The sequence below is a fragment of the Poromitra crassiceps genome, assembly GCF_964638095.1.
Source record: "Poromitra crassiceps genome assembly, chromosome: 4".
In the NCBI taxonomy this organism is placed as follows: Eukaryota; Metazoa; Chordata; class Actinopteri; order Beryciformes; family Melamphaidae; genus Poromitra; species Poromitra crassiceps.
Window position 1 is genome coordinate 47060240 of NC_139626.1, and position 13926 is coordinate 47074165.

At 46.5% G+C, this 13926-nt stretch overlaps 1 protein-coding gene across 1 annotated transcript; it reads left to right on the plus strand.

Moving 5' to 3' along the window:
• Positions 1-1404: 1404 nt before the first annotated feature.
• On the plus strand, positions 1405-9961 carry LOC310775818 (uromodulin-like; the record flags this gene model as incomplete). The annotated part of the gene is made up of 5 exons (XM_083635947.1): positions 1405-1498; positions 3903-3927; positions 8903-9038; positions 9473-9685; positions 9958-9961. The coding sequence occupies exons 1-5, from the start codon at positions 1433-1435 to the stop codon at positions 9959-9961; spliced, it is 444 nt and encodes a 147-aa protein (XP_083492073.1). The 5' UTR covers positions 1405-1432.
• Positions 9962-13926: the final 3965 nt, after the last annotated feature.

Sequence of the window (13926 nt, forward strand, 5' to 3'; positions counted from 1 at the left end):
TGGGCAAGCACAATCATTATCTGATTGCAATCTGATGGCAGAAAACGCATGTTAATGCCAGGTTTAAATGGCCTCAATGAGTGCTCATCATCCTTCACACTGAAGGAAAGGTCATACTTGTTACAAGGATGATGAGGTATGCATTAGTGTGGCATGAGATGATAGCACAGATTTCATCATGTTAAATGGATTGCATTGATATAGTGCTTTTCTCATCTACCGACCACTTAACACATTCACTGCCAGCCGTTTTTTTTTTACTGTAGGTAGCTTCTGCCAAAGGGTTTTTTTGAGGATTCTGGCTCATCTTTCAAGACCCGAGGATTCTTTTCTGCTAAGATTTTGTGAACACAAAATATCTCAAAAGAACTAATAGAATGTGTGCTTTCTCTGTCTAAAAGAGTTAGTTTGTAGAGTTAGTAGTTATGTAGGCATTAGCACTTGAATACAGCATGGTTTCAGCGTCTGAAAATTTAAGCTGAGATAAATAGCTTTTTGTGAAATTCGATAGAACAGTCACTTTAACCATTCATTTTTGGCATCAGTAAGACGTCAGACATCTAAACAATAGTTTTGAACAGTAATTTCCTCCATAACAGCAGGAAACCCCCCTCTCCTTCAAACTCCTCCCTCCGTGTGTGTTCTTCTTGGCTGCAGCGGACGTGTCACAAGCGAGTTTCTGCTGCTGCTGCTGCTGCTCCTGTCTGCTGGCGGCCGCTGGGCGAGTCTGGATGGGCTCGCTCGTTTCTTGGGGTTTCGGTTGAGAGCTTTGATGAAGCTTTTGCGATTCTGGTCTTATTTATGCTGCGTGTTTCAACGTGTGTTGCACCCATAATCTATTATGCAAATTTGCAATCCCCCACCGCCAGCAACCAGCGCGAAAGCGTTTTCGCTAATACATTTTACAGTATGAGAATGGTTTCATCGCGCGTTCCCCTGCAGTTTTGGCTCTGCTTTTTCTAGTCTGGAGAGCACTGTCGCCACTTAGTGGGTCGGTGGAATGGGTTGTACACGTTCGGTGGCTCCAATATTTTTTTTTTGACGAGTTGACTCGTCATTGGCAGTCAACCGTTGGTTTCTGCTTGACGAGTCAACTCGTCAATGGCAGTGAACGTGTTAAAGCACTTTACAACACATGCCAACATTCACAAACTGATGGCAGTGTGAAAATGCATAATGTTCAAACCACAACGTATTTGGTTGAGAGATAATTGTCTTTCACGCCCTGTGTTGGCTGTGTATAAAAAGCCAAGAGCGGAACACCTGCAGCATCCAGCATCAGTCACCTGACAGGTGAGTTTCAAACACTCTGATACTCAGGTGTCCATTTATTGACTTGTTACTTAACTTTGACTGAACAGCTGCTGCTCACACAATGCTCTGATTTTTACTGTATTCCAGATTTGAAGTTCGACAGGAGAGAGCCTTCATCATGACTCCAGTTCTCCCCATCCTCCTTCTGTCATTGATGAGCAGGACAGTCTTCTCCGCTCCTCCGGTAAACTTGACCCTCTGACCACTCAGCCTGGTCACCAGAATAAAACATTGACATTGTACATTTCTGCAATCCACGGATACAGACTGTCAACGTTTCTGAACCAAAAATATCACGTTTCTAGATGCATGTATATTATATATTATTATTATTATATATATATATTTAGCTACTGGGACGTAAGTTGGGGCTTGGCCAGCCCCGGCTGGGTCACCTGGGTGAGGGTGTATGATGTTGCGAGACCCAAAACATCCTATGACCCCAGGGTACATCACTGAGGATACGTCCCAGTTATGCATCCATGCAATGTTTTTTTTTCTTTTTTTCTTTCTTTATTAGTTAGCCTGGCCTAGCCAGTGACTCATAGGAATAGACTACGTGACAACCAGGAAAGACTGGTGACTACTGAAGAGTCAGTTGACAGCCGGAACAGGGACGGCACCCGGGTAGCAGTATTAGCTCCCCAGCCTGCGTCTTCCGTGAGGAAGAAGCCCAAAAACCCACGAGAGGCCTTTTAGGAGGGCCATTCAAGCCACAAGTGGAGACTGCAGTGCCACCAAGTACTGGTACTGCATGGTGTCCACTAAGATACCATCACCTCGGAATGAGATGTTTGGAGCGGGGGAGTTTGGTGCAGCGCACAGGTCGTAGACCTGGTGAGACGAGGGAGGAACCCAGCCGGGTCCCTCTAAGTACCAGAGCCCTCTCCCTCCCCCGGTCCCGGCAGAGTAGTTCCGGAGCAGCGGATTGAGTGGCCCTGACCGCATGACCACCTTCGACCCTCCCTATAGGGCTGACCGTGGGTAGCTACTGGGACGTAAGTTGGGGCTTGGCCAGCCCCGGCTGGGTCACCTGGGCGAGGGTGTATGATGTTGCGAGACCCGAAACATCCTATGACCCCAGGGTACATCACTGAGGATACGTCCCAGTTATGCATCCATGCGATGTTTTTTTTCTTTCTTTATTAGTTAGCCTGGCCTAGCCAGTGACTCATAGGAATAGACTACGTGACAACCAGGAAAGACTGGTGACTACTGAAGAGTCAGTTGACAGCCGGAACAGGGACGGCACCCGGGTAGCAGTATGGGTTAGCTCCCCAGCCTGCGTCTTCCGTGAGGAAGAAGCCCAAAAACCCACGAGAGGCCTTTTAGGAGGGCCATTCAATATAAATACATTTTTGTTTATTTAAACCCAATTCAAAGTAAGTTAAAATAAGTTAAAAGTTAATTCAAAGTCAGTTAAAAGGCTCTGAATGCCACGTTTTAGACACGTAAAAGGCAGATGCTTTGTTTAAAATTAACATTGAGATGATATCCTGGTTTGCAGAGTGCAGACATGTAAAATGTAAACGTTTCATTGTGGCGAGGGCATCATAGGTTCACTGGGTTTTCAGATGTCATCATCACACATGTCCATCTGCTGCACTGCAGGTGTCATATTTGATGTCATCACACATGTCCATCAGCTGCACTGCAGCTGTCATATTTGATGTCATCACACATGTCCATCTGCTGCACTGCAGCTGTCATATCTGATGTCATCACACATGCCCATCTGCTGCACTGCAGCTGTCATATCTGATGTCATCACACATGTCCATCAGCTGCACTGCAGCTGTCATATCTGATGTCATCACACATGTCCATCTGCTACACTGCAGGTGTCATATCTGATGTCATCACACATGCCCATCTGCTGCACTGCAGCTGTCATATCTGATGTCATCACACATGTCCATCTGCTACACTGCAGCTGTCATATCTGATGTCATCACACATGTCCATCTGCTACACTGCAGGTGTCATATCTGATGTCATCACACATGCCCATCTGCTGCACTGCAGCTGTCATATCTGATGTCATCACACATGCCCATCTGCTGCACTGCAGCTGTCATATCTGATGTCATCACACATGTCCATCTGCTGCACTGCAGCTGTCATATCTGATGTCATCACACATGCCCATCTGCTGCACTGCAGCTGTCATATCTGATGTCATCACACATGTCCATCTGCTGCACTGCAGCTGTCATATCTGATGTCATCACACATGTCCATCTGCTGCATTGCAGCTGTCATATCGGATGTCATCACACATGTCCATCTGCTGCTGCACTGCAGGTGTCATATCTGATGTCATCACACATGTCCATCTGCTGCACTGCAGCTGTCATATCTGATGTCATCACACATGTCCATCAGCTGCACTGCAGGTGTCATATCTGATGTCATCACACATGCCCATCTGCTGCACTGCAGCTGTCATATCTGATGTCATCACACATGCCCATCTGCTGCACTGCAGCTGTCATATCTGATGTCATCACACATGTCCATCTGCTACACTGCAGCTGTCATATCTGATGTCATGACTAAACAAATGCTTTCAATGCTTTGTGCTGCAGGATGCAACTAGTGATGACGATCCAGGTGAGTTGAAAAAACAGATATCAGAGATTTTTCATTTTCCTGTTTGTCCTGTCAATCTGTGGTTTGACCCAGAACAAATTGCAATTAGTAATCATTCAAGGTTTTCTGTGATTCCTAAAACTAGTTTCTACAAATGTTACTCTATTCCTTTTCAGAAGTCTTAGCTGACATGGACAATAAGGCCATTTACACCTGGAATTAACATGCATTTTCTGCCATCAGATTGCAATCAGATTGTGCTTGACCACATTAGCCTGATTTCATTTACACTTGGCGTGAACATGCGTTTTGGGTGATCAGATTGGAATCTGATGGCAATTTGATCACACAAAATGGGTGTCCTCTCAATCCGCATACAGTTGCTGTATCCAGATTGAGAGGACACATTGCATATACACTTGTGTTCAATGTGTACACAATGCATCCAAGTGGATCACCAATCTGATTGCAATCTGATGGCAGAAAATGCATGTTAATGCCAGGTGTAAATGGCCTCTAAGTTGCACAGTTGATTGTTGACTGTTGACAAAATGTGCTATTGTAAGTCACTTTGGATGAAGGTGTCGGCTTAATGATGTAATGCAACATAATATAATATGTGCACTTTGGGGGGTACCCTTACCCCAAAATGAAAGTGAGATATGGCAGGTGAATAGGGTAAAAACGTTATCTAATAGATATCACCATGACACTTCCTCAGTTGATTACTTACATTAAGACATTTATTTTTTGTATTACGTGTTCTGAAATGTTAAATGTTTAAATATGCAAATTAGGCATTATCTACTTAAAGGTAGATAATGCGATTTCTGGCAAAACGGTATTCCAATTGATTTTAAAATTATGCAGGGAAGATGGTCGCCTATAGTCCCTTGTACCCTGGCAGAATTTCTAGGCCATAAACTAACTAATAACTTGGCCAATAAGTATGTAACATACAAAATAAAACAGTCATGTCTTCATTTGATGTAGAATGCAGAGAACATGTAACTGGTTCGTAAACTCGCATTCCAGGAATATTGTTTTTGCCGCACTGCTCCTAAAGTTAACCTAAGTGGCTCGTGCCTCAGAGAGCCTGGTTGTCCACTCGCTTTGCGCCAGGACACAATCGATTTGGGGGCGGAACACGCCAGGATTGGCCAACGCTAACTCCAGTGCGCAGAACTGTCAAATCAAATCATCGACAGAGATGCTATGGCTTGCCTCCCTTTCTTTTTTTTGCATGACAGGCAGTATTTTCAGTGTATCAGAGATAGGGCCCTATATCTTCACAAAAGCAGTAATTTAGTGTTTGCGCTCGTTTAACGCGCGCGCAATGCAAATTGGGAGCGTGCACAAGCGCATGCCTGTTATAATTATGCTGGCCATGCCAAACCAGGCGTTTCAGCGCTAAAATATGGGTATAGATGGCATTATCCTATCGTCAGCAGCACGCAATTACTTTGCGCTAAGAGCTTTTAAAAGCACTTCTTACGCGCTAAATACCTCGCTGCGCTTGAGCGCACCATAATCTCTGTGCAGCGCAGAGTAAAATTCCTTTTGTATATGTCATTACGCACAGCCTTGCCACGCCAGGACATCAAATTCTGCTGCTAAAAGTGGGTATTGCAGATAATTCAGTGAGGCAATCAACTATAATTCACTGAAAACTTTTATCACATCGCGAAGAGGGAAATGAATTGAGAAAACTTGTTGGACAATGGACATATATAGGCTATTTACCTTCACCTATCCCATAACCCGGAGGGTCGTTGGCACCACAAGATGATCTGTCAATAAGCTCTCTCCATCTCTCTCTGTCCTCGGCACGAGTGAGTCCACTCTATTACGCATGGAGAGAATTACAGCATATTGCATGCCTCGCGCAAACAGCGATCGCGAGACGGGAATCTGATTGGTTTTGATTGATGTAACGCCCATGGCATTGCCTGGCCACACCTGTAAATAATTCTAGTGCTTAAGACCGCCCAAATCCCGTTTGCGCTGGCCTTTTGGGGGCGCAGATGATTTGGCACGGCTCTAATTTGCGCCTGCGGCAGATGAAGTGAACGTTTCCGCATCCCCGCCAAGAATTGCATCCCCACCATATTTCGGGGCTGTTTTAACTTAGAAAACAGGGAGGTCACGTCTACCCAGGCAATTATATCACTTTTAAACAGTTGCATAACATTTCTCTATAAATCATTACAATATGCTCCCGTGAGGTGGGGATGCGTTCAGCTGCTGCCGGGCGGGGGTGCAAAACTCTGCATAACACCTGGACACTGGTGCAAGGCGGACTGCTATCGGTGCCATGGCACGAGTCCGATACCTCACGAGTCCGACACCTCACGAGTCCGAAAAAAGAGGCTAACTTCCCCCAGACCCTAACCCAAAACCTAACCTCTCCCACCCCCACGCCTAAACCTAACCTCCCCCAGACCCTAACCCAAAACCATGAGGTGTCGGACTCGTGAGGTATCGGACTCGTGAGGTATCGGACTAGGGGGCAGTCCCCCTGCTATCTTCCCTGCCTTAAGGCACGCGCAAACAGGTGCGCAAGCGCAAATAGGGGATATCGCCTGTACCAAGATAGGGCCCATAGAGTACATTAACAGCAGCCGAGGTAAGATCTGACTGATTGGACTGAAATATAGATATACAGTAATACAGCCATGGAGAGACTTCATCATGCTGGATTTTATTTTATTTTATTTAAACAGGAAGGGCCATTGAGAGCAAGCTCTCTTTTTCCAGTAGGCTACGCCCTGATTACAGCATTTATATAGAGCCATTTAACACTTATTTTAACACAAAAACATTGCTGAATGTACCTTTTTTAAATGTGCCAGTGTTAGCCAAGGTGCTAATAGTCGAAGGGGCGCCACTCCACAGGTTGTCTGTGGTGTTCCCATTTATGAATTGACCTATCACTAAGCCCCACATGCATGCTTGGAAACGGCTTTAGCGAATCTTTAATCAAATGTTTTAACGGAGGAAGACAGCGGGTGGGGATATCGGGCGACACATCCAGAATTGACATTCACTTAGAGTAACCTCTCCGTGGATTATATAGCCTATATGCCGAATTAAAGAGTGGCGCCTGGTAATCTATTTCATGTAGGCTACCTCTGTATAATCAGTCAGGGCCGCCGCACCCTATACGCAGAGTACGCAGACTGCGTAGGGCATCATGTGAAAGAGGGCACCAAAAAAAAAAAAATCAGTCAGGCCACTCACTGAACAGCAGGCCAGGCGCCGCCTACTGGTTTACTAGTGGTTTTATTACTTTATTCAGGGTTAAAGTGGGTGCATCTCATTGTAAAATTGGACTCTGCCCAAATTGGGCTTCAAACGGCCCAAATTGGGCTTTAAACGGCCCAAATCTGGCTTCAACTGGCCCAAATCTGGCTTCAAACGACCCAAATTGGGCTTCAAACGGCCCAAATTGGGCTTCAAACAGCCCAAATTTGGGCAAATATGGGCACGTCGGCCCATATCGGCCTGGCCTGCTTGGTATCTAATGCCCGGCCTGAATTATGATCCCAGTCCGCACCTGCTTGCATGTACAGTTTAACAATCACTTGTTTGCTGACATGTACAGTAATTCTAACAATTGTTTGTATGCCACATGTAATGTAATGTGAGATACACTAGTATCGTTCATAATTAATGATTTTGCAGTCTTTCGTTTGACAGTTATTAGAAAGAGAGCTCCGCACATCTCTTTTTCGGGCAGGTGCGTCGGACAGGAACAGAAATGTCCATCAATTATAAAGAAGGAGTCCCGCACACCGTCCAAACTTGCAATTGTAGAGTTTATTCGTGACGTTTCGGTCACAGACCTTTTTCAAACAAAAAAGACCTTTTGTTTGAAAAAGGTCTGTGACCGAAACGTCACGAATAAACTCTACAATTGCAAGTTTGGACGGTGTGCGGGACTCCTTCTTTATGTTTGACAGTTATTGAAAGTTTTGCGGGGGGGGGCACCACAAAACAATTACGTTTAGGGCACCCAAATGGCCAGCATGGATCAGTAATCAGTAATCAGTAATCAGTAATCAGTAATCAGTTAAACAGTGTAGATGTTTTTCATTGTGAGACAACGGCACGCACGCATGGGTGGTGGTGTAGCAGCAGATCAGCAGAGGCTAGCTTACTTACAGCTTTTAACATCATGTTTTCCTCCTGGATCTTTTCTCTTTAGACTACCTCACATTTATTTGGAGAACGGGATTAATTCCCTCGTTTTAGGGTTTGACTGGTGTCTGGCGATGTTATAATCACATCAATCAATGCGCCTCCTCTTCACTAGTCTCGCTGGCCAGTCTCCCCTCTCTACCTCTTCAGTCCATTACGCGCATAACGTAATGACTGGAAACTCGCATAATTCAGCATTTTCTTTTGCCGACTTTCTGAATACCATGATTATTTCATTATACCTTTTGGATCATGGAAGCCAAATGAGGGAGAAAACTCATCTCGCTGTCACCACGATTGCAGATTTAACGTCCAAAACGGTAGCATTGTGGATGTGAGTGGATCTACGTTTACTAGTTTAATATTATCAATTGCCTGGCCTCCCAGGATACCTCGTAATGTTGCATTTACCCCCATGCATATCGTTTGACAATTTTTTTCAATTTATAACTGTATGAAACCCCATAAAACCAGAGGAGAATCCCGATTTCTTCTGCTTCTCTATGCTTCTCTATGGAGCCCTAGGCTCAGGTTGTCCGAGTGTATGGTAGAGCTGCACGCACTGTGATTTGCTAGTCTGCTTTCGGGGCGGGACTTAGCGATAGGTCAATTATTAAGCACATCATCTCATCATTTATGTCATTTGCATGTAGCCTATTGTTTTTGTTCTCTCAATTTTCATTGGAAAAATGATTGGAAATTCGCAAATGCATGTATCAAACTGTTGTCATGTATGAAACTGTTGTCATGTATCAAACTGTTGTCATGTATCAAACTGTTCTTGCACTTTTCACAGAAACACTGGTCCTCAGCTGTGATGAATGTCACGACCAGGCCAGCTGTGTGACTGTGGAGCACACGTCCAGTGGCCGGGCTTTGTCTTGTGTCTGTAAGAACGGCTTCGAAGGCGACGGTCTCGCCTGTAACCAGAGGTGGGACCAAGTCATTGTTTTGTCTCAGGTCTTTGCACTCAAGCCCAAGTCAAGTCTCGAGTCCTACATTTTGAGATTCAAGTCCTAAACAAGTCATCCCTGTCTGTAATTTTCAATTCTGCATGCTTTATTGCAATTCTTTATTTGACCAACACATAGTTTTTGTATGCAAACTAAATTATCTTTGGCATCTTTGGGGGCGCTCAGTAACGTAACATTCATTCTTCATGGTTCTCTCCTGCGACTTGATTGGATACTGTTAGATTTGTTGAAACAAATTGGATCTGGGGACTGAAGTGTTGAAGTGCTGGGAATGAATAGAATGTTAGTTGATTCAGGAATTGAATTGATTTGTGGCACACTTTTTAAATAATATTATTTTTGTTGTCTCAAGTTCAAGTCATGTGACGAGTTCACACCTCTGCCTGTTACAGTGCAAAGCTCTGCAGTGACTCCGCCTCCTGCTGCGGCCGTGGTTACGGCTGGTCTCCAGAGAGCGGCTGTGTGGACGTAGACGAATGCTCACTCCCTGCTCCACCCTGCAGCCCCCCCCACCTCTGTTACAACACGCCTGGCTCCTTCCAATGCCTGCTGCCTCCCTCCAAAGTCAGATCCACCAGATCGGTTCAGTTCTCCTGCGAGGGCAGGTCTTGTCCATTAGGCACAGACTGCATCAATGTCAATGGGGCCCTCCGCTGTGTCGACCCGTGTGATTACTACAGTGTACTGAATGATGCCTGGCGTGCAACAGATTACAGAGATGATGACTTAAAATGTGACAACACCGTTAACTGGCAAGGCTGGTATCGCCTGTACCTGGGGCGAAGCAGTGCTCGTATACCAGAGAGCTGTGTGGCTGAATACATGTGTGGAACCCACGCTCCTCTATGGATAACAGAGCCTCATCCCACACTTTCAGATGAGATTGTACAACGCAGCGTCTGCGGCCACTACGTCAGCGACTGCTGCCTTTTTTCCTCATCTCCTATCCATGTCAAATACTGTTCTGGACACTACTATGTCTACAAGCTTGTGACGCCAAGTGCTTGCCATTTAGCTTACTGTGCAGGTATCAACCCAATGCAAATATTTACCTAATAATTTTAATGTTACAAGAAAATGCATCATATCTATTCCATATCCAAAAACACTGTAGAAATTGTTCTCACTCTGAACTGTATGAACACTGTCAACTGTGACGCATTAATTGTTGCACTGCTTGTTTTTCATTTTGAATAGAAGTGGATCTTACACCTCCCCCACCTCCAACAACAACGCCAACGACTTCACGACCACCGGCCACTCCCAGCAGCATGACAGTCGATACAACTCCCTCACCTCCAACAACGACAATGCCAATGACTTCAGGACCACCGGCCACTCCCAGCAGCACGGCAGCAGCAGCAGACAACAGCACAGCACCGGAGGGGCAGGTCCGCCTGGCTGATGGGGGGATCAGCTCGTGCTCTGGCAGAGTGGAGGTCTTCCACCAGGGACAGTGGGGGACGGTGTGTGATGGTGGCTGGGACCTGCTTGATGGCCAGGTGGTGTGTAGACAGCTGGGCTGTGGCAGGATCCTGGCAGCCCCACAGAGAGCACGTTTTGGACAAGGCACAGGGCCCGTCTGGCTCGGTGATGTCAGGTGCTCAGGTGGAGAATCAAAGCTCACGGAGTGCAGCCACCAACGGTTTGGATCCCACAACTGCAGTCACCAAGAGGATGCTGGTGTTGTCTGTGAAGGTAAATACAAGCTGCACAAATTACTGTTGTCTCCCGACAGGAGGGCCAACCTACCTTGCCTCAAAAAGTTTCAATAGACTCGTCCTGCTGCTTTCTACTCCCTATTGTTTCCCCTGACGCTTTTAGTTATATTCTATAAGTGACCTACAATAAAAGACAACATAAAAAGCCCCATTAGTTAATGACAGCTCTATTTTCAAATGAGTGCAAGTTGATGTGGTTGCAGGAAATTAGTTATGGGGATGGAGAGGTCTCTGAGAGAGCGATCTTTCCCCGGGAGGAAGAATAGCTCTTGTCTTCTCAAGATGTGGGCAGACATCCAGGCACTGATGTCTTTGAGACGTGTGGAGAGGCAGAAACAAGACCAGAGGACAGAGAAGAATTGATAAGGGTAGTGAGGAAGATGTCGGTGGAGATGGTTTGGAGAAGGGAGGAAGGGATAAGATCAAGGGGGCAAGAGGTGGCTCGGTTAGACCTGACATGTTTAAGGACATCTTCAGGGGAGAGGGGAGAGAATCAGAATCAGAATCAGAATCAGAAAGACTTTAATGATCCCCGGGGGGTTTATTGGGACAAGTTACAGTAGCTCGCTCACAGAACACACATAGCATAAATAAAATAAAAATAAAATAAAAATAAACCGTAGTAATGCAATATTAAGCAATAAGCAGAAAAACACAACATAGCATAGAATAACTAGTAATGCGATAGAAGCAAAAGCACAAAATAAGTAGAATGTCTAAGTAGCAAAATACCAATACGTAGAGTAAGTATAGTATACATTCCGTGTCAATTATCATTATTGCCTGTGACATATTGCACATATTGCACGTGATTTATATTAAGTCGGCTTGCCCTATACGTTACACGTGGCTCAGCCAGGCACAGTTAACCTATCGGCTGGCTCAGTCTCAGGGAGACTGAGCGTCTCCGAGGTGCTCTTTTAAGAGAGGCATTAAATAGACCAATGGCCACAGGCAGGAATGATTTCCTGTGCCTCTCCGTCTTGCATCTAGGTGGAATCAGTCTCTCACTGAACGTGCTCCTGTGTTTGACTAGCGCGTCGTGGAGTGGGTGCGAGTCATTGTTCATGATGGAGCGTAGCCTGGACAACGTTCTCTTCTCTGACACCGCAGTCAGAGAGCCCAGATCCAGCCCCACAATGTCCCTGGCCTTACGGATCAGTTTGTTGAGTCTGTTGGCATCTGCTGCCTTCAGCCTGCTGCCCCAGCACACAATAGCATACAGGAAGGCACTAGCTACTACCGACTCGTAGAACATCCTCAGCATGGTCCGGCAGACGTTGAAGGACCTCAGCCGTCTCAGGAAGTAGAGACGGCTTTGCCCCTTCTTGTAGAGTGCATCAGAGTTCTTAGCCCAGTCTAGTTTATTGTCAATGTACACTCCAAGGTACTTGTAATCCTCCACTATGTCAACACTGACCCCGTGGATTGAGACAGGGGTCACCGGAGCCTTGACCCTCCTCAGGTCCACCACCAGCTCCTTTGTCTTTGACACGTTGAGCTGCAGGTGGTTCAGCTCACACCAAGTGACAAAGTTGGCCACCACATCCCGATACTCATCATCGTCACCATCTTTGATACATCCCACTATCGCAGAGTCATCAGAGAACTTCTGAAGGTGGCAAGACTCTGTCTGGTAGGTGAAGTCCGTGGTGTAGATGGTGAAGAAGAAGGGAGAGAAGACCGTCCCCTGTGGTGCTCCCGTATTGCTGACCACTCTGTCTGACACACAGTTCTTCAGGCGCACATACTGTGGTCTGCCAGACAGGTAGTCCACAATCCAGGCCACCAGGGGGGCATCCACTCGCATCGCTGTCAGCTTCTCCCCCAGTAGAGCCGGCCTGATGGTGTTGAAAGCACTGGAGAAGTCAAAGAACATGACTCTCACAGTGCTGGCCGGGTTGTCAAGGTGGGCGTAGGCGCGGTTGGTAAGGTAGATGACTGCATCCTCCACTCCCAGTCGGGGCTGGTAGGCGAACTGGAGGGGGTCAAGGGAAGGTTTGACCATAGGCCTGAGCTGCTCCAGGACGAGTTTCTCCAGGGTTTTCATGATGTGGGACGTCAAAGCTACCGGCCTGTAGTCATTGGAGCCACTGGGTCTTGGCTTTTTCGGTACAGGAACGATACAGGACGTTTTCCACATCACGGGGACCTTTTGGAGACTCAGGCTCTTGTTGAAGATCAGCTGTAGTACATCACACAGCTGGGGGGCACAGGCTTTGAGCACCATGGGACTGACGCCATCCGGGCCGGCTGCTTTCCTTGTGTGTAGTCTCAACAGTTGATTCTTCACCTGGTCAGCTGTGATGGTCAGCGTGGGTGGGAAGGAAGCAAGCCCAGGGACAGGGGGCAGGGAAGCAGGTTTGGAGTAAGAAATAGTGTTGTTAGTGGCTGGATGATGGAAGGAAGAGCTGATTTCATCCACCTTCTTAGCAAAGTAGGTGACAAAATGATCAGCTGAGAGGGAAGGAGGAGAGAAGGGAGGAGAAGGTGTAAAACAGTTTACTGAGTTGGAGGCAGAAGACTGGATTTCAGAGATGAAGAAGGAAGTCTTTGCTGTCGACACAGCAGATGTGAAGTTGGAGAGGAGGAGGTGGTCAGCAGAGAGATCGTCGGAGGGTGCTACGATTTTCTCCATTTCTTCTCAGCTGCACAAAGCTCTGTTCAATGAGTTTGCAGAGATTCAGACAGCCAGCAGGAGGAGAGGATCAAGCAGGTTTAGTGTTGAAGGAAGAGAAAAAGTTGAGCTCTAACCAACTGCAACCAGATTCCAACCAAAAAGTGCTCCAATGACCAAGAGGGACCAGCAGATAGCTCCTTGCAGACACAATGTACACAAAATATACACAAAATAAATACTGTAAGTCAGTGTTTAAGGATCTGCTGTCACTTTGGTCTGACTTTGGTCTCACTTATCATATTTTCCTGTTTCTCTCCCACTCCCCCTTTCTTTGTTGACCTCATATGTCTGTTTGTAGTGCCGCACCCTGCACTGCAGGGTGCTCAGGTGGTGTGTGGGCGTGAGCGGCTCCAGATAGCTCTGTCTGTGGCTGAGCTGGCGTCTTCTGACCTGAACGCGCTCTCCGCTCACCTGGCAGACCGCCGCTGCTCCAACGCCAGCGTGC